An 18,785-nucleotide genomic window follows, 5' to 3' on the forward strand; every position below is an offset into this window, starting at 1 on the left:
TAGCGCATGCACTGGAAACCCTCCTCCAACGATGACAACCCCAGATTTCACTCCGCAGCCTAGCCGGGAATCTGCGCAAACTCCAAGCCAAGGATGTGCTCAAATGATCGTGCCTTTGGGCTTTGCAGCGCAGCTCCGAGCCGTACAAGAAGCGCAGCAGGAACAGGCAGAGCGCATCGCCAAGTTGGAGCAAGAGAACGCAGATCTCAAGGACTTCGCGAAGAGGATTGTCGACATCGCCGACCGCGTTCAAGCTTTGGAGCAGCGTGAAGCCTATCGTGCCGCAAGACGCAGGGAAGCAGTCGGTCTACTCAGTAACATGCGTACCCTGCATCAAGAAGCCGACAATGGATTCCAGCAACGCACGGTGGACATGCAGCCGGATGACCTTGAGGGAATGTTGGGCGCGTATGGCATCATGTTGACCACTGCAATGAACAACCACCAGCGCATGCTTGGCCAGATGCGTGCGAACGGCCAGTTTCCAGCGTACACAACACCAGTTCCGCAGACTCGACAAGTGCTTGCACCGGTGCAGCGGCTCCACGTTCATCCGCCGGCGTACTCAGAGCCTGAACTGTGCTATGCGCACAGGTTACCTTACTGCCGAGTGTGCGGTAAGTAGACGCCCAACCGTCTCGTTGTCTCACGGTTGAGTTCTATTCCTGAAACCATCAGGAATTCGACACATCAATACAGGCTCTCCATGCATCTACTGAAAACTGAGTTTAAGAAGCCACTCTTCTTGAGAACGAATTGGGGTCACAAGTTTACCTGATGAGGGAAACGGGGAGCTTGGAGTTGGCGGAGTTTGCTTTAGTCCATTCGTCTTGCGTTTGATCCGTTCCCAGACTTGATTGTGACCCATCGAGGGTGCCGGCAGGGGTGCCATTCAATATCGCGCTTCTTCATGTTTAGGAGTTTGGGCATTTAATGCTGCGATGCAGGTACTGCCGAGATCTTGGTATCGGGATGGGTATGCCGTTCATGCACACTTGCTTGATTCTGGCTGCGTTCCAATTGGAGAATAATCATGTCATTGATCGAACCACGAGGCCTGAAATCGCGATGACATCGTGTTTTTATACGTGAAGTAGTCAAGCGCGGAAGACGATAGTTGGATGCTGATAGAGAAGCAACGATGAGGTTTGAGAGCCTCATGACGACACGCGACGCGTTCAGCTATTCCTAATCGGGATGGGCCTCGGCTTCCCAGCCTCCGCACATGACGCGACACCCAGCGCGTTTCCTCGGCGGTACTTCGTCGCCATCATCTCTGCAGCTCTCTCCGCGATGCCATAAATGGCTGTCTGGATATGCGCTGAAATGATCATCGGAATGACGCTCGCGTCCACCACCCTGAGATTATCTACGCCGTAAACCCTCAGTTGGGGGTCGACCACACCACCGTCTTTCTTCGGCAACATCGCGCAGGTTCCTAGTGGGTGGTAGAAAGTGAAGACGTTGTTCCTGATGTACGTTTCCCACTCTGCGTCTGTCTCGGTGCTCATGCCAGGATCGAACTCGGATACCCACACGTCCCTGAAGGGCGCGGTCATGGCCATCTTTCGTGTGTACCTTGCGGCCTGAATTAAAGACTCTAGATCGTACGGCGTACCAAGATACCTCGGATCAATGAGGGGCTTGTTGACTGGATCGGATCCGTTGATGTGGACTGATCCCCTAGAAAGCGGGTGTTGTACACCAGCCAGAAGCGTTGCATACTGCTTACCGTAGCCAGCCGTGCCATTCTTGGGGTAGCCGGTTGTTCCTATATAACCGTCACTGAAGACGACCTCCAGATCTGGTGCTTCGGAGTCCGGACCAGCAAGTAGTTCAAGCTTCTTTCGGTCGACAGGATTCGACTGGTTCGCGGATTGCGTTGCCAGCTGAATGAGCTTGCTGTCGTCACCAAGAGCCTGCCTCCACTTCACGAAGCCGTAGCAGCTTCCGGCGTATTGGTAGAGCGAAGTACGGCCGCGCTTCCACAGATCCAATTCACTGGCCGCCAACGTCGTGTTATACTTTAGGATATCCACTCCGAGAATGTCGGGTTTGAGCTCATACGTGGTCTGAATGCGGAGATGGTCCTGTAGGTTCTCTCCGACGCCGGGAAGATCAACGATGTGCTCGACACCGGCGTTTCCCAACACGGACTTTTGACCTATCCCAGAAAGCTCCAAAATCTTTGGAGAAAGCAGGCTTCCGGCGGAAACAACTACCTCGCTCCTGGCTTGGATCAATGTGCCGTCCATGAGAATGACGCCAGTAGCCTTCGACCCATCCTCATCGATTTGTATCTTTTGGACGGTAGTGTTGAACATGAAAACTAAGTTGTCACCAGCTTCTGGAAGATAGTCCACGGAATAGGAGCGCGTGTGATTGGATACGCGATATGTAGCCGGTTGATACATGACGCCAAGATTCGTTCCATTCAACGATTCGAGATTCTCTTGCACGCCAAGATTGGTCAACGTTGGAATACAAGCCTGGAGTTGGGGCGGCGGATTCTCAGTTAGAGCAACTTGGATCGGGCCTCCATATCCAACACCATCGACGCCGTACTGTGGGGAGCCATTCTGTCGTTGGAAGTTTTCCGCTTTCAGCATGCTTGGAAACATATTTTGCCAGTTCCAACCTGGGTTCCCAAGCTCTTCCCAAGCATCGTATTCCTTGACAGTGGCACGGTTCCAAACAAGCAGGTTCAGGGCTGAAGTACCACCAAGGACCTTGCCGCGGTTATGGCCTATAGTCCGATTGTTTGCTTCAGCCTGTGGCACAGTGGGAAGACTCCAATCGTACGAGGAACCAAAGGTCGAGCCTCTCAGTCCAGGGATATAGATTCGTTGCTCGTCGCGTCCATCCGGTCCAGCTTCGATGACTAGAATACAACGGTTTGGAAGAGCATCGCTGAGTCTCGTAGCAAGTGCAAGGCCGGCTGTTCCGCCTCCGATGATGACCTAAACACAAAGTCAGCTCCGTTATAAGTTCAATATCGCGGCCTGGAAGCTACATACGAAGTCGAAGCTGCCATCAGGTACCTGGCATGTCCCCGCACTCGCTGCAGGTACGAGACCCAGCACGACCGCGGAGAGCAGAGCTGAGATGAGCCACATCGGTGCTCAGCTCTCGTATACAAGAGAAGTCGTTGCAATGATACTCCCGCGTATTGAACGCCTCAGACGAGAATCCTTTAGGAATAAAGAAAGCGGGAGGCCTGGTGCATAAGATTCCGAAATACTGCACGACTGTTCAGAGCAAGCCTGTATTGGCCACTGTTCAGCCAGGCCCACTTTGATCCATTATTGGCCAGCGAAGACGGCTCAGTATGCGCCTTACAGACACGGCAATGGAGCTCAGATTGATCCTTCGGAGAACCGCTGCCGTGTCACGGAGATAGTCCACACAAGATGTTGAGATTGTAAGGCGTCTTATCCAGTCAGGGAAGGATTGTCTGACGAGATCTGTTTGGCCCTTCAATTGGTCAACGCCTCGCATGAATACAGCCGGTATGCATGCGCCTGCATATCGCTCGCATGGATACGAATCCTTTCCTGCGCCAAGGCGGGAAGACCGTTTGGTTCGATCCCCGGTAACGCTGTCCATACCAGATACCTTGTATGCCCAAATCAGCAGCGTTACCGGGCTCGCCTCGGGAGCGCGATTGCTACACTCCCCGTGTTTGTAGCCATGTCTTCCCAATGGCTACGCCACCTGCTGATTGACATCAAAACATCATAACACCGCCATTGTCATGTGTCGATATGGTCATGCTGAGCCGTCGTGCAATGGTACATCGAGATCCATGAGCTCTCAAACAAAGGTAAACCGCCGGCGTCGCGGCTATGGACGGTGCGAAGCGAGCCAACAAGAACGATTATTCCCAGTCGACCCCTGCAGCTGGGCGATTCTTCGGCCGCGCGGTGCGTTCTCAGCGTTGACCCAATCCTTTGAAAGCGAAGCTATTCGCCATACGAGGTTTCGCAATAGATCGGGGCGTAACTTTGGTGCAGAGTCTGAGCTCGTACTTGTTGGTGATTTTTGCGGAAAGCACTGTGGATCATGCGTCTGAAGTTGCTGTCCAGAAGGATTCAAAGCTGGTCTGGTCGTGCCACAGATAAGTTGCAAGTACCCCTATGACAGTGACTATCTTGGATCCATTTCGTCACTTGAGCCTCAAGGGCCATTCCCGATGATCGCAGACAGAGGTCCGGCATTGATCACCGCCTCGGTGCTATTTACAACAATTGCCTTCTTCACCACCGTTCTCCGGCTCTGGGTTCGCAGGAAGCGCCGAGCCCTCGGCTGGGATGACCACACCATCACAGTCGCGATGATGCTCACGGTCATTGAGGCCGCAATTACCATCACGGCAGTGACGAGAGGCAAGGGAAGACCCAGTGTGTCGCTTTCAAAGAGCGACAAGGAATTTATCAACATGTACAGCTGGTACGCCCAGCTTGTTCTCTTTGCTGCTATGGCTTCGGTCAAGATCTCGGTCTGCCTGCTCATGACTCGAATCAAACACTCCAGCCAGATGAAATGGCTTGCTGGCTGCATCATCTCTGTTCTAGTTATTGCTGCCCTTGAGGTCATCATCGTCCTGTTGGCCCAATGTCAACCTATTAGCCTTTACTGGCGCCCGGGACCAGGCACGTGCTGGCCTACAGAAGTACGAATCTACTCAATCTATGCACAAGCTGGTAAGGCATACGAAAGCCAATTCCTGATCGAAAAGCTTACTTCACACCTAGGTATATCGATCATCACCGATCTCATATGCTCCTTGCTTCCTATCATCATTACGCGGGATATCCAGTTGCCCACAAGAAGGAAGGTATCGATTTGGGTGCTGATGGCTCTCGGACTGATCTGCACAGCATGTTCTGCTGTCAGGGCGGAAACACTTAATTCGAAAGCAAAGGATATTGCCTGTACGTGAAGTTTCTTGCGCTGCATCAAAGCCGTACTGACTAAGATTGACTAGACGAGTACTCTGCCGTAGCCATTTGGGCCATGACTGAGTTGTGCCTTGGCATTATAGCCACTAATCTCGCGCTCTCTCGATCTGTTTATCATTACTATTTTGGAAACAAACCTCCATCTCCGGACAACAGTGGACCCAGCCATGTATACTGGCGGCCTGCGGAAGGAGAAAGCAGGAGCTCAAGCATGACCAACAACGGGGCGAGTGACATACCACTCAAAACAGCGGCTGGGGTCGAAGGAATAACTGAGATCGAAATGCATGCGTCTTGAACAGATACATAATCTGAATTATTCAGATCTGGTTCGTTGTGTTCTAGTTCGCCAGCCAATCCGACTCAGATAAAGAAGCCCCAACATCTCACGCACTACCACCAGCAGCTTGAGCAATAACCCTAGCCTCTTCTTTCGACAACCCAACAGTTTCCCCCGTTGGCCTCCTCAACCAAAGGCTCACCCTCGCATCCGTCTCACGCCGTAAATCCTCCTCTGTCCATTCCCTCAAGCGCTCAGCATATTCACCGGCCTCCTCCCCATCCCGTGGTACAGGACGTTCGCCGTGCGGATCGTTCTTAGTATCGTCTTTCCGCTGTCGTTTCCGGTATGCGTCGATCAATTCAGCCGTGATCTCGCGCTTCAATCTCATCTTACTTCTCGCGAGCCCTGTCCTGATGTACTTTTGCAAGAGGTCGTTGCGAATGCCCTCATCAAAGTATGCCATGACTGTGCCTCCGATGTGCTTTGCATATGTGCCTTCTTTGAGCTCTATGAGCTCAGCTGTTAGATCTGCGTCTTGGCAGACGAGGCCGATTATGAAGAGGAAGAGGAGGATGAAGAGAATAAGGAAACCGGTGTCGGTCCAACGCCATGCGTTGCTGTGTACGAAGGTGTGCTTTTCGGTGAGCCAGAGGTCGACGAGGGTTGGTGGGGCGGTTTCTGACGGTACTGATGGTGGTATGTATGACATGGCTGCTTCAAGCTGATAACGAGATGTGTATGTAGATTTGCTAATGGGATTGCGGTATTTGGTTGTGTTCTTCGAAGGTCTGACACCATAGCACATACGGATTAGGCGTCTTATGTGAACGTGGGCAGACAAAGGTAAGATGAATGCGCGGACATTCTTTGATGATCGGGACAAATGGACAAAGGTCTACTGAGAAAAGCGTTGTACACACTGATCATCCCTTCCAATGTTAGTGCAAAACATGCTTCAAATGCGTGATAGCACATGAGAACAGTAACGCCAAAATGAGAAGATGATTGAATATGTATACAACCCAAATCACTAGCCTGATGAACGCATCCGCCCGGGGTATGTGAACCATTTGCACCTCCTACAGGCAGCGCGATCCTCAGTTCCCACCCACGCCCATAGAGGACCTTACATCTCCACCCTCGCTCGATCCTCCACTAATAAGTTGCCGACAAATCCCTCCCCGCCGATGTGACCATGCTGTTGCCGGACCCAACCTCCCCTGTCTCATCCTCGTTATGGGGGTCGTCTTCCTCCAAAGTTGTGGGCGAAGTGTAGCCAAGGACCGCCTCGCCAAGTCTAGCATCTTTCCGAATCGCGCTCGTATTTATAGCAGGCAGCTTCATGTTGCGACGGCCTTGGGAATACCCTGCCGTAGGTGATGGCAGTCCGCGCTCTCCCTCAGATGAGGGCGACACGCCACTTCCGACGAGCGATGGTGGCGCTCCGCTGCTTTCGTAGCCGGCGGTGTCGAGTGCGTTGCGTAGGTCATGAGAGAGCCCAGGTGGAGAGCGTCTTCCGGATTGAGTTGACGCGACGGATGGTAGAATTTGGGATGATTTATGGTGTTGGCGACCTCGATCACTAACTCTGCTATGCTCGGTGCGATCCGTACGCTTCTTGGTGGGCTTGTGGCCGCGGAGGACATAGTACCACTCATCAGCGTTGAATGTATTTCGAATCCCTTGTTTATCATCCTTCAGACTCAGCCTTTCCTCAGCAGCTGCCACGTCCTTCTCATTCAAGGAGACACCTGCGTGTTCACTCGATCGAAGGTGGCTGAGCTGTCTGTCGGAAGACCCTTCTGTACTACATTGCTGCTCTGCCAGATAGACCAAGCGTTCTTGATGTGGCCTCCAACGCGGTCCCTTCAATGCTTCTTTTCGGATCACATCGGTAGGACTGGGGCTTGCTTCTTTATCATCAACAGTCTTGTGCGCTCCTCCGTTTAGAATCCATTCGTTGCAACGTTGTGTTACGCTCTGGAGTAGGAAGTCGACGTCCTCCCTCTCACTCTTCAGTAGACCTCTTTGCTGACGTGGCAAACCCTTGAAATAGACGTCTGACAAATCCATGTTCACAGCAGACGTGAAGTGGCTCACAGCTGCATCCCATTCGCGCAAACCACCACAGCCACGGCCACACCAGTATTCGGAACGTGCGAGTAGGCTGCGGCTAGATCTAGCTTCGGCAAGTTGGTATGCTTCGACAGCAAACCTATGAATTCTCTTGTAGTAGGACCGTACGATTGCCTCGGCCTCAGCCTCAGACTGTTGTGCCCGGGGTGTCCGCTCCATGGAGTTGATGATTGACTGCAAAACTACGCAACGATTGAGGTACGTTTGGCATTGGATCAGACCCATGGCTAGCCTAAATTCGTTGCTGGATTTTTCTTCAATGGGGACGCCATTCGCGATGGATTCAGGCGTGACATCCGAATGGGTTTCGTTGCTGATGTGTTGATCTCTTTCTCGAAGGGGTTGACTTAATGGCGATGCGCAGTCGGAAGATTTGTCGTGTTTGGGGGGAGTTGGGAGACTGTTGATGTATGCAGATACATCGTTAGTACGATTCGCGACGCCGTTAAGGGACTCATGGCCGAGGGCAGCGACCTCTAGGGGCTGCTGAACGTTTGCGAACATCGCGATGAGATAATCAGAAGAACAAAGCTCCTAGTAATCTCAGGCAAATGTGTCTTGCGATGGCATAGAACTATCAACTTTCCGACTAAAGATGTTCGTGCTTTGGGGATGTCTCAAGCCGCGCCGCATTTGACATAACGTTGTCTACGATAACTCTTTGTTCAATTCCTGCAGCCTTGCGAGAAAGCGGAAAACGTCAACACAAAGAATGGCACGGCCCCTCAAGTGGTGGCTGAGCCGCCATGTCTGTGCGAACAAAGAAGCGCGGTACCAAAAGTTCATCCCCTGAACGGCGGAGTGCTGCCATGACTTCCCAGGATGACAGACCAGTGTGACATGGTAGTATTACTCGCGGTGATGTTCGTCGCTCTTTGATTTGACCCAGCGGTAGGGCAACGACATTCGTCTCGCTTTCGCGGCGGCGCGCTGCCTAAGTTGCGCACTGGTTCGACGGCGCTTGTTCTAGGAGAGGTCAGTATGCTGTAGGGTGTTTGGATCGACGCTGCGTTACCTCTGTGCCCTTATCCTCCAGTTGGGCGAGCAAGCCTTCCATAGTGCGATTCTCATCAAAGCCCGACCGACGCTTGGTACAGCGCAGCAGATCCAGCTCGTCATCGTAAGACTTGCGAAACTCCCTGGCTTTAGCGGAGAGGTCGTCGTCGCAAACGGTGCTGAAGGCTTCTCGGGCTTGGTGGAGTTGACGCAGCTCATAATACAACAGACTACGCTGGTATTGTATGCGCGGCAAAAAGTTCTGAAGTTCGGAGAGACGGTCGCAGAGCTCTACGGCCTCGCTGCACGTGGCTAGCGCGTCAAGGAGCTCATCGGGGCCAGAGGCCCTTAGAATATTGCTCTTCAAGAGTAAGCCTTCGGCGCGAGCCTTGTAGCTAAGCGGGCCTTTCAGGAGTCGCTCAACCTCGACCAGGGCAGTGCCGTAGTTACGCTGAGCGGTACACTCTTGTGCGCGCTTGAACAAGGGGTGGGTGCACTCTTCGGAGGGCCGTCGCAAGTGAGTTGGCTCGATCTCTTTCGGTAAGCATACAGTGGCGGTACCAAAAGTGAAGTTGACGTGAAGGTCCTCAGTACCGTCGAAGGTAGCAGGACGGTGGTTCTCGCGCTCGCCAGAGATTGTCTGGAGACGTTGTTGTTGAGCCCGCTCGTTTTCCAACTCGGCTTGCGTAGCAAAGCACACGTTTTGCAGCTCGTGTAGGCGGGATGTCTGAGCTTCGAAGGCCGCTTTGTATTGGAGCGCCACAGCCTGCCAGGTATCTCGGTCGACCTTGAGGTCATGGACGATGCGTTCGATTTCGGAGATTTGTTCCATGCTGATCGGCGGCATCGTAGGAATGCACGAATCAATATGTTTGTGGTGGTGTCCAAAATGACGGGGTGGATGTAACTGTTGGCTCGGCTACAGACGAGTTGGTGCCTAGGTGATGTTTAGAGCAAGCGCAACCTACGAAGAGCAGGCGCGGTGGATGGGTCCTGGTCACGCCTTCCCTGGAACCCGCATACTGTAAGTTGCGCCAGGCGTCGTCAGATATTGAAGCCGCCATGCCTCGATGCTTCGACGAACCTCCATAAGCCAGCTTCTTGGGCTGCTCTTTTGACTGATGCGACTTCATCCAGGTCTACAGCGCGATTAATCTCACTATATCGCACGTCTTTCTTAGTCGACGGTGAGGCTTCAACACCGCCTGGCTCAACAACGCCCTGGCTTGCACGGCCGCGTCGCTCCTTGCCCACGTGAGCTCTTGGGAAATACTGCTCCATGATGTGCACCATGATGTCTTTGCTCACGTTCTCGGCAAGCCACTTCACGATCTCTCGTCCCTCGTCCTCCATGCCGGGCATCACCAGGTGTCGCACTAGCACTCCCTTCTTGGCGATGCCGTCAGGAGTGAAGCAAAGGTCGCCCACCTGCTCGTGCATGGCCTTGATGCTCTCCATGGCCACCTTTGTGTATCCGTCTGCTTTGAGTAACCGACGGCTCGTCGCGTCACGCCACACCTTGAAGTCGGGGAGGTAAATGTCTACCAAGCCATCCATCAATTGTATGCTCTCGAGCGAATCGAACGACGACGTGTTGTAGATGATGGGTATGTGCAGACCGAGATCTCGCGCGTGCAGAATCGATAGGCAGACCTGGGGTACGACATGTTCGGGTGTAACGAGGTTGATGTTGTGGACGCGGCCCACGTCCTGCAGCTTCATGAACCACTCGGCAAGTTGCTCTGGTGTCAGGTCGAAGCCATTGCGCTGGTGGGCTATATCATGGTTCTGGACACGGCGTTAGTGCGCATGCTACGACAAAGAGCAAGGCAGCATACCTGGCAGAACACGCATCTCAGGTTGCACCCAGAGAAGAAGACAGACCCACTGCCATTGTGTCCCTGGAAACAGGGCTCCTCTGATCGGTGTCAGCACGAACACGCCAAAAATTTGCCGACTTCAACCCACCACCAAAGTGAGGAGCGATGGTGTTGACCTTGACCGTCTCGGCTCCTATCAGACACGTGCCTGTCGTCTCGTAACGGTTGACACCGCATTGTCGGGGGCAGAGATTGCATTCGCGCAGGTGAGCATACGCCAGTGATCGCTTTTTGGCGGCTTCTACTGAGGAGAGCAGCTGATAGCGCGGTATATACTCGTCCAGTAGGTAAGGCGGCGCGAGGTAGAGGTTTCGTCGGAAGGGTACAGCTCGGGCACGGAACGAGGGGCGTCCAGTAGCACCAAGCCTCAAGGCGGGTCGCGTTCGCCAGCTGGAAGCCATTCTAGCAGGCCCGAAGAGGACATTGAGTTAATCAGACAACGACGCGTAGGGTCAACGCGTGGTGCGATTCTGAGGTTTAGATGCTGCAGCCATAGCGATGACGACAGCCCCACTTGCCGAGGCTCTAAAGCCGCGCTATTTCCGGATTGTCACCCCCCCTTACTGTGAAGAGCATCAGGACGCTTTCCAGGAGCAACTACCTGCCTCCGTGTACTGTCGCCTTCATCCCCGCCTTCGTCCCACGTTACCGTACTACTACATCTCACGCGTTTAGAGTACTTCTTCTTTGCAATAGCTCCGCGCCGAAAGCTTAGTCTGCGAATGGCCGTAGGCTGCTACACCAATGCTAGGCCGGTGGTTTGCTTTTGCACTATATCCAGGAACGATCGAATGGGTTTCAGACGAACCTACCAGCTGGAACCATATCATGGTCTCGTGATATCTTCCCCGCCCGGAGCCCGGGAACACCAGCGACAATTGACCATACGAATGCAATACTCTAGTACGATCTAATCAAACCACAAGCCAATACACTTCAATCAGCATCGTGCGCCCTGACAGAGCGGTGTGAACAGACTAAAGAGCTGCATTACCATCACTCACGCCCACATCACGCTCTTCTGCGTCATCTTCATCCTCTATTACTATGATAATGAGGATTCAGGTAGGACAGCTTAATTTGATACTCAGAGGAAGTGGTATGAGAATACAGATCTGCACAGCTACCCCAACATGGAGCTTGTCGGGCCTAGTCGCTGACAGCCCCCAAGAGCTAACGGACGTCCTCACAGTTAGCAGAAACAAGCTTGCGCATCTGGAGAAGCAGAGACATCCGCCCAAGACAGCATCTTTGGCAACCCACCAAATGCGATCGATCAATTGCTGTAGCTACCCGTCTGGTGCCCCGACAATACCCACATCACGGTCGCCAATACCAGCGTGCCCTGCCGACACGCGAATGACAGGTTCGTCGTACTTTGTACTGTTTCCAAAAGTGGACTCATCGCTGCCCTGTTGAGCAAAACGACCACGTAATCGTGCTACTTGGTCTTGGAGTCGCTCTTGCCTTCTTGGGTGGATCTTGTTTTGGTACTGCTCGGTGTGTTGCAGACCGCGACTTCCCCAGGCACAGCCAATGCGACTTCCTAGCTGCTGGTAGGCAGTCACTTGCCTCGCACAAGAAAATCTGCAAGGACGGCACAGCCGTCATCTTAGCTTGTTAGCCAGCATCACCCAAGCGTCCCACCTCAATACCACTGCACTTCTTCCCCAAGTATAAGAGCATCACTGCGAAGCATCACTACTTCAGCATCGACAGCTTCAGCTTTCACACATCAGCATCTTCCACCCAATCATCGACCCCTCAAACATCAAAATGCGCATCTTCGCTCTCCTTCCCGTCCTCTTCGGCCTTCCAGCCTTTGCGGACCTTGTCGAAACCAAGTTCCCGACATTGCTCCTGCCCATGAAAAGCTCTCAGCCGGACACCGCTTTCTATACCCAGGATGACGCGACCGTCAGCCGCAATGTAAGTGTCTACAAGACCCACAACATGAGCGTGCCAGCTACTGACCCGTCGGTCAGAACAAGACAGACACCGAACAATGGACAGCAATCAACTTCGACGTCCCCCAAATTGACAACGTCAAGATCTGCCGCCTGCGCTTCCTCATCAATGTCGACCCCTTCAAAAACGCTCCACTTACCCTCAAGGGCGAAGCTCCTATGGCTATCAGCATCTCTCGCATCGAAGCCAAGCTCGTCAACGGCCGCAGTACCTGGAACAACAAGCCCGCCATCACCGAACACTACGATGCCTACACTCTGACGGCGAACGGCGCATCCGAGGTAGTCAGCAAATGGTTTGAGTGTCCCATGAAGAAGGCCGCGCAATTCGTCATTCATCCGGCTAGCAAGAGAGACTTGGAGCTCTACTGGTTTGAGCTGAACTACGGTGCCAACGATGGAGGTCCACACGGAGTTGTGCTGGAGATGCACGATTAGGTGCGCAGGCTTCGGATCACATTAGGTTGAGTGGACACAGAGGGTGGGCAGGAGAGGGTGGGCAGGAGAATGAGTGGATGAGTTATCAATGGTGGAATTGTCTCTAGAGATCCTACTATTATCCTAAAATCAGCACAATAAACGCGTTTCCGATACTATGCTTCACATATTCACCACGTCATTCATCTCCCCTCGCCAATGCATAGGCTATCCTCTCCCAGGCCCTCTCCATTAATCCAACTCTTTTTGTGCTTTGCACAACACCAGTTTGCTCGACCCTTATAGTTACTGTAGATTTCAGATCGGTGAACGGTGTAATCTGATGCGTCAGATCCGTCAATTCGGTTACTTCATTGCCTTGTTCGTCAAGTCTTTTGATGACCACGATGCCGGGTGGATAGCGACTCGAATGCGCAGGCATGAAGGTGTGTAGTTCTATGACGCTGTCGGTTCGTGTGCACGACTTCAACGAATTCAGTCGGCTGTGTGGCACGGTCGAGTCTGACTTTTGGGTTTTGTAAGGAGTGTTGTTGTCGACATGGGTGGTGCTTAAGGAGGTTGCGATAGCGGATGGTAATGTTGAGTAAATGGACGGCGTGAGTGTTGAACAAATATGTGGCGTCTTCGAATAAGAAAGAGGTGTTTGTGTCGCTTGATCAGCGTAAAGGTGTTCTCGCGCCGCTCTTCTTCTTTGTTGTGATGACTTGTGTGCGTTGCAAAAGTGGCTAGGCACTTCACCGCGAGCGGAGATTTCGTCGCCGCTTGACGATACAACAGCCCCGTCACTACCAGACTCTTCCTCTCCCCCGAAATCATGGTAAATAGATCCATGACTGCCGTAAAGTTGCTCAGACGGCGAGCCCATACCAAAGCAATCGGCCTTTTGAACGCAAAAACAGCAACACACGAAAGTCGAGCGCGAATCCAAAATGCAAACAGGAACCAGAGGGGCTCTCCAGCTCATGACCAATATATGCCTCAAAGACGGCGTCCACCAATTCCTTTCCAGTTGCGTTATGGTTGTAGAGAAATACCGCACGCTAAGCCCGAATGGTTGTATCTCCAGGATCAAATAGGCCGTGGTAGTATGTGGCGTTCGGTAATGGACGACACCCCAAGCGTTGGATATGATCGGAATTGGAATCTAACAGAAAATGTATGGCATCGAGTATTCGCCGTATGCCGGAGCACTTTGCTTTGGCTTCTTCGCTTGCTTAGCGGTATCCGGCTCCTTTTGAAGGCAGTGCGATGTCTTCTTTGCCAGCTTCTTGAGGCGTTTCCACATTGCTTGATCAAGGCAGTGGCGCGTGGTGCTTATTTCACCAGCTTCACCGGCGACTCTGTCTTCGATGCGCTTGATGTATGCGTCGTCGCTTTGTTTGGTGGGCGTTTGGCAAGAAGGGCGGTTAGAGGTGCCTATAGGTCCTTGAAGCCCAGTTGAGATGTCGTTTTGAGTTTTGGTTGGAAGAGTATAGGCGTGGCTTTCAATGGGAAGATGTTGTGTGAAGTACTTCATGATGGCTGGTATGGCGGTGGTGATTTCTGTGGCTGAATCTCTTTAGTATGGCTATTTGAGTTGGGTAGTATGAGAGATCTCTATAGGGAGAGAGAGACCGGTTTATATAGTTGGACTTGATGAAGTGCTGGACAAAGTTCATGTTGCGGAAGCGAGGTGTGGACCATGGTTGCTGAACATACCCAACAACGCCGCGTACCAATGAGCTGGAACTATGGACCAGAAAAAGTAATATCATCGATTTCCATCCACCAGAACCTCGGATTGCAGCATCAGTTGTTCCTGTTATGATTCGTATCATCTTCCTTTATCGTGATTGGTGCGATCTCGCCGAGGAATGGGAACTAACCCCAATTTGGAAATATTTGCTAGCGTCTGTAGATGCGACTAGCATTTGTAATACTCAAGATGCGCACGAGAACTTCGAGAGAGTATAAGTAAAGGTACGGACTGCAGAATTGCATTTCGCAGAACAGTCGTTCCTATCCTCTGATCTTCCCTAACAACCTTCTACGTTCAGTTAAAAGCCAAGTCTTGTCATCAGCTCACCATGTCTACACACTCCGCCGTTGCAACAGTGGCTAAGAAAGCGCCTCTTGAGATCATCCAAGTTCCCACTAAAACTCCGGAAGCGCAGCAGGTCCGCCTTCGTGTTGAGTGGACTGCTTCCACGCCCCTCGATCTACATCAAAACGACGGAGCCTTACTCGTAAAGCACCCTCAGGTCCTTGGCGACAGTGTCGCTGGTACCGTGGTCGAAGTAGGAGCGGGAACCAAGAGACTCAGGGTTGGAGACAAAGTGTTCGGCTTTACCTGGAAGACCCAAGCTCAAAAGGCCTATCAGGATTTCTGTACTACAGACGAATGGCTTCTGGCCAAGGTAAGCTACACCCCATCTTGTCGATTTGTCAGGTAAATGCTGAGGTGTTGTAGTTACCTGAAGGCTTCACTCCGATGGAGGCTGTGACGCTTCCTAATAACTTCGTAACTGTGTTCCACTCTCTTACGACAGATCTGGGCCTCGAAACACCCTGGCCGAAACCCGAGGACTATGTGCCTGACAATGCCGACTCTGCGATATTGGTCTGGGGTGGCTCCTCGTCAGTGGGTCAATTCGCCATCCAGATTCTGCGCTACTACGGTTACAATAACATTCTGGCGACAGCGTCTCAGAAACACCACGAGAAGCTACACGTCCTTGGCGCGCACAAGGTCTTCGACTACAACAATCCAGATGTCGTCGAGTCTATCCTGAAGGCTGGTGGTGACCACAGAGTTCCAGTAGTCTATGACTGCATCGGCAGCCTGAAGGGTAGCATCGCACCAATCGCCAAACTGGCGAAGAAGGGTTCCAAGGTCGCCATACTCCTACCCGTGGTTATTCGTGACTCGACCGACACCGAGGATCCAGAGTATGAAATGGACGTAGGCAAAGTGGCCAAGTGGAACGACGGGGTCGATATAAGAGGCGTTCGAACACATTTCTACCAAGAATTGAGTCATCCTGGTTTCCTGTCAGAGCAACGCAGCTAACACTCCCCAGAATGAGTTCTTCAAACACCATCTTCAGCCCGACATCATGCCCACTTTGTTGAAGGATGGAGTCGTGACGCCGCAAAAGCAAAGGATCGTTGAGGGCGCGACGCTGCTGGAGAGGGCGCAGAAGGCGATGGACATGCTGAGACGCAAAGAAGCGAGCATGGAGCGTCTTGTCTGGCGTGTCAGCGACGCATAGTTAGTACAGTAATGAACAGTCTGCCATCATCTCCTGTGTACCTGCAAGTCGGGTGGAGAGCGTGAAGAGACAGCTGAGCAGTTGGCCTGTGGCCGAATGGCTGCCCAAGTGGGCATGACGCGCTTACCGAAACGAGCCGCTAGCGCGCTTTGATCACTGGGCATTCGACTGTGGGCATCTCTGACCCCAACACCAGTCAAGAATACATGAACGAGTGAAAATTTCAAACAATGCGCTTTGCGACCAGGTGCCACGGGCTGTGTCTTTCACGCTGCCTGTCTCTCTCTCCCCATTGTTCGTATGCAGGTGCCTCGGCATCGCTACGATCACCAGTCGTTGTCCAGGTCTGTACAAGTGCACGCGGAAGCTAATCGAACCCGCACGATGATCGCTACACTACTCACATTTAGATGGAAGTTGAGGGTATATTCGAATGCCCAAGGCTATAATGAGATATGGCTAAGCTTTCTCGGCAACGGTATCCCCCATGTCTTTGAGAAATCTACGAGCAGACAAGCTATTCGAAGAGCGCAGAGCTTGTGTGGCCTTCATGAAGAGGGGTAGCTTGTGGCCGACCGCGTGCGAGACCTTCGCATTAGGAGCCACTCTGTATCAAACACTAGATCAAGCGACCTTCTTTACGGCATCCGGTCCACCCTTAGCAGTACTCTTACAGAGCCATGCTGTGCAATAAACGCTATTCCAAAGTAATGTGGCACCGTCTAATTACCGCGAAGTTATTCGGTCTCCGGCGCCGCGAAAAGGCAAGAAGGATGCATGGGAATGACCCAGATCCGCTATGCAATACATGCGAGCACTTCGCATCGACCGGACACACACAGCACTGACACCTGGACCGGACACCGATCTCCACTCACTGAGCTTTTCATAACCTCGGAGATAAACTCGTGGTGTTGACGAAGGATCGAGGCGACTCAGCATCATCGCACGCGAGATTGAGCGGCTCCACCAATTTCCGAGGGCTAGCGCGCACCGAAGCCGCCTTTCGATCAAGCCACTGCCACCGGTTCAGTCTGATTTCATCCAACGCAGGACAACAACTCTTCGAACTCTTCATATGGCGTTCAATGCATCGCAGAAAAGGTAGCGCGCGGTATCGATACACATGACGCAGTTGAAGATCCTGCAATATGGCCGACCAGGTCGGTGGGGAGCGCCACAATCGCATGCATTAAGCCTCGGAGCACCTGAAACCCACCGTACGCTCGCGACCGTTTCAACCCAGGATCATGGGCGCTTCTACCAGGTAGGACGGTTCGTCTATACTGCCGTCTAGGGTTAGCCACTTACGAGAACCGGTTGGTTTCCTGTCAACAGGCATGGTGGCCGCTGTCGCGGGAACTTGTTTGCTTGGCCTGCAGTATCGAACGGCGCCCTGCGATCTTAGTCACGACAGGGCTTCCTGTGACTGGTGGATGAACCGGTTCAAGCATGACAAGAGGACCCACGCCACGTCTGACATCTCAGGAACAGGCAGGGCGTGGGAGTCGTTTGAATCGGGGGCACAGTAAGCGCTGTTCGAGGCTGCAATCCATCGGTCACTTGTTTCGCATGTTTAATGACACGGCCCACAGATTGAGTGGTGAACAGGAATAGTGCCATGCCGCCGTATCGTATATAGGTATCTTGGTACTCTTGGGTTTCCTCCATCAAACAACAGTTTCTTCACTTCCAACCACAGCTTCCTTGTGCATCTTAGGTCCGAGACCTCACGTTCTTTTCAACACCACATTCATTCATCACACTCGTTCACGAAGCTAGTCTTCCGTCGATCTATACAGCAACTCTCGCTCTTCTCAAACAACCCAACAACAATCACAATGAAGTCCTACACTGTCGCCGCCGCCATTGCTGGCTTTGCCTCTTCCGTCGCCGCCCACGGCTTCATCAGCGAGCCCGCTCCTCGTATGCCCGGTGATGGCCTCAAGGCTGCCTGTGGTGACCAGTTCTACAACACCCAGTCGTCTGACCACTACGGCAACGTCCAGGGTGCTCTCCAGAACCTCGGACAGGGTGACCACCCCGACTGCCGCCCGTGGCAGTGCAAGGGTGTGCCATTCTCCGATGCTGGTGAGATCTTCGAGTACACCGCCGGACAGGTCATCCCCATGAAGGTTGAGATCCGTGCTCCTCACGACGGTGTCGCCAACGTTTCCATCGTCAACATCGCTACCGACAAGGTCATCGGCGAGCCTCTCATCAGCTGGGACGAATACGCCCTCACCTCGTCTCCCATGTCTGCTCACCCCGACTGGACCTCGTTCGACATCACTATGCCCGATGTCAGCAAGGAGTGCGCCAACAAGGGTGACTGTGTCATTCAGTGGTTCTGGGACGCCCCCAAGATCGACCAGACCTACGAGTCTTGCATTGACTTCACCATGGGTGGTGGCTCCGGCTCCGGCAACGGCTCTGCTCCCGCGCCTTCAGCTTCTCCCAAGCCCAGCGCTCCTGCTGCTTCCGCCCCGGCTGCCAGCTCTGCTGCTCCCTCCAGCACCGTCCCTGAGGCCACTGCCACCCCCACTCCTACCGCCGCTGAGGAGGCCGCTACCCCTGTCGCCACTGGTGGTTCCGACTCTGGCTCCGACTCCAGCCTCCCTGAGTCCTTCACCATGGAAACCTTCATCACCTGGCTCCGCGCCAACGCTGGCACCGGTGTCGCTGACAAGGTCCGCCGCGTGGTAGCTGCCCAGCGCGCTCACCCCCGTGCTTTCCGCGTCTAAATCGCTTAGACGGACGCCTTGTACGATCGGTACGGCATACAAAACTTATTGTGTAGGGAGGAGAAGATGGCTAGAGTTACTGTTCGATTCTGTTGTAAATATACAATTCAATGATGCACATATTTGCTC

The 18,785-nt window shown here is 53.0% G+C and overlaps 10 protein-coding genes across 10 annotated transcripts; 4 read left to right on the forward strand and 6 right to left on the reverse strand.

Moving 5' to 3' along the window:
- Positions 1–103: 103 nt before the first annotated feature.
- J4E88_006883 (uncharacterized protein) lies at positions 104–625 on the forward strand (the record flags this gene model as incomplete). The annotated part of the gene is made up of 1 exon (XM_049400505.1): positions 104–625. The coding sequence occupies one exon, from the start codon at positions 104–106 to the stop codon at positions 623–625; it is 522 nt and encodes a 173-aa protein (XP_049253453.1).
- Positions 626–1,178: 553 nt separating this feature from the next.
- J4E88_006884 (uncharacterized protein) lies at positions 1,179–3,116 on the reverse strand (the record flags this gene model as incomplete). Its single annotated transcript, XM_049400506.1, has 2 exons — positions 1,179–2,960; positions 3,018–3,116. 2 exons carry the CDS (start codon positions 3,114–3,116, stop codon positions 1,179–1,181), a joined length of 1,881 nt encoding a protein of 626 aa, XP_049253454.1.
- A 2,231-nt stretch (positions 3,117–5,347) lies between these two features.
- J4E88_006885 (uncharacterized protein) lies at positions 5,348–6,049 on the reverse strand (the record flags this gene model as incomplete). The annotated part of the gene is made up of 1 exon (XM_049400507.1): positions 5,348–6,049. The coding sequence occupies one exon, from the start codon at positions 6,047–6,049 to the stop codon at positions 5,348–5,350; it is 702 nt and encodes a 233-aa protein (XP_049253455.1).
- Positions 6,050–6,399: 350 nt separating this feature from the next.
- Positions 6,400–7,605, reverse strand: J4E88_006886 (uncharacterized protein; the record flags this gene model as incomplete). The annotated part of the gene is made up of 1 exon (XM_049400508.1): positions 6,400–7,605. The coding sequence occupies one exon, from the start codon at positions 7,603–7,605 to the stop codon at positions 6,400–6,402; it is 1,206 nt and encodes a 401-aa protein (XP_049253456.1).
- Positions 7,606–8,229: 624 nt separating this feature from the next.
- J4E88_006887 (uncharacterized protein) lies at positions 8,230–9,208 on the reverse strand (the record flags this gene model as incomplete). Its single annotated transcript, XM_049400509.1, has 2 exons — positions 8,230–8,346; positions 8,396–9,208. 2 exons carry the CDS (start codon positions 9,206–9,208, stop codon positions 8,230–8,232), a joined length of 930 nt encoding a protein of 309 aa, XP_049253457.1.
- A 212-nt stretch (positions 9,209–9,420) lies between these two features.
- On the reverse strand, positions 9,421–10,657 carry J4E88_006888 (uncharacterized protein; the record flags this gene model as incomplete). The annotated part of the gene is made up of 3 exons (XM_049400510.1): positions 9,421–10,164; positions 10,215–10,294; positions 10,345–10,657. 3 exons carry the CDS (start codon positions 10,655–10,657, stop codon positions 9,421–9,423), a joined length of 1,137 nt encoding a protein of 378 aa, XP_049253458.1.
- Positions 10,658–12,032: 1,375 nt separating this feature from the next.
- J4E88_006889 (uncharacterized protein) lies at positions 12,033–12,661 on the forward strand (the record flags this gene model as incomplete). The annotated part of the gene is made up of 2 exons (XM_049400511.1): positions 12,033–12,185; positions 12,242–12,661. The coding sequence occupies 2 exons, from the start codon at positions 12,033–12,035 to the stop codon at positions 12,659–12,661; spliced, it is 573 nt and encodes a 190-aa protein (XP_049253459.1).
- Positions 12,662–13,805: 1,144 nt separating this feature from the next.
- Positions 13,806–14,177, reverse strand: J4E88_006890 (uncharacterized protein; the record flags this gene model as incomplete). The annotated part of the gene is made up of 2 exons (XM_049400512.1): positions 13,806–14,034; positions 14,173–14,177. 2 exons carry the CDS (start codon positions 14,175–14,177, stop codon positions 13,806–13,808), a joined length of 234 nt encoding a protein of 77 aa, XP_049253460.1.
- Positions 14,178–14,727: 550 nt separating this feature from the next.
- J4E88_006891 (uncharacterized protein) lies at positions 14,728–15,912 on the forward strand (the record flags this gene model as incomplete). Its single annotated transcript, XM_049400513.1, has 3 exons — positions 14,728–15,057; positions 15,111–15,647; positions 15,721–15,912. The coding sequence occupies 3 exons, from the start codon at positions 14,728–14,730 to the stop codon at positions 15,910–15,912; spliced, it is 1,059 nt and encodes a 352-aa protein (XP_049253461.1).
- Positions 15,913–17,753: 1,841 nt separating this feature from the next.
- On the forward strand, positions 17,754–18,656 carry J4E88_006892 (uncharacterized protein; the record flags this gene model as incomplete). The annotated part of the gene is made up of 1 exon (XM_049400514.1): positions 17,754–18,656. One exon carries the CDS (start codon positions 17,754–17,756, stop codon positions 18,654–18,656), a length of 903 nt encoding a protein of 300 aa, XP_049253462.1.
- Between the last annotated feature and the right edge of the window lie 129 nt (positions 18,657–18,785).

This window comes from Alternaria novae-zelandiae (assembly GCF_023758075.1).
Source record: "Alternaria novae-zelandiae strain BMP 2774 chromosome Unknown scaffold_14, whole genome shotgun sequence".
In the NCBI taxonomy this organism is placed as follows: domain Eukaryota; kingdom Fungi; phylum Ascomycota; class Dothideomycetes; order Pleosporales; family Pleosporaceae; genus Alternaria; species Alternaria novae-zelandiae.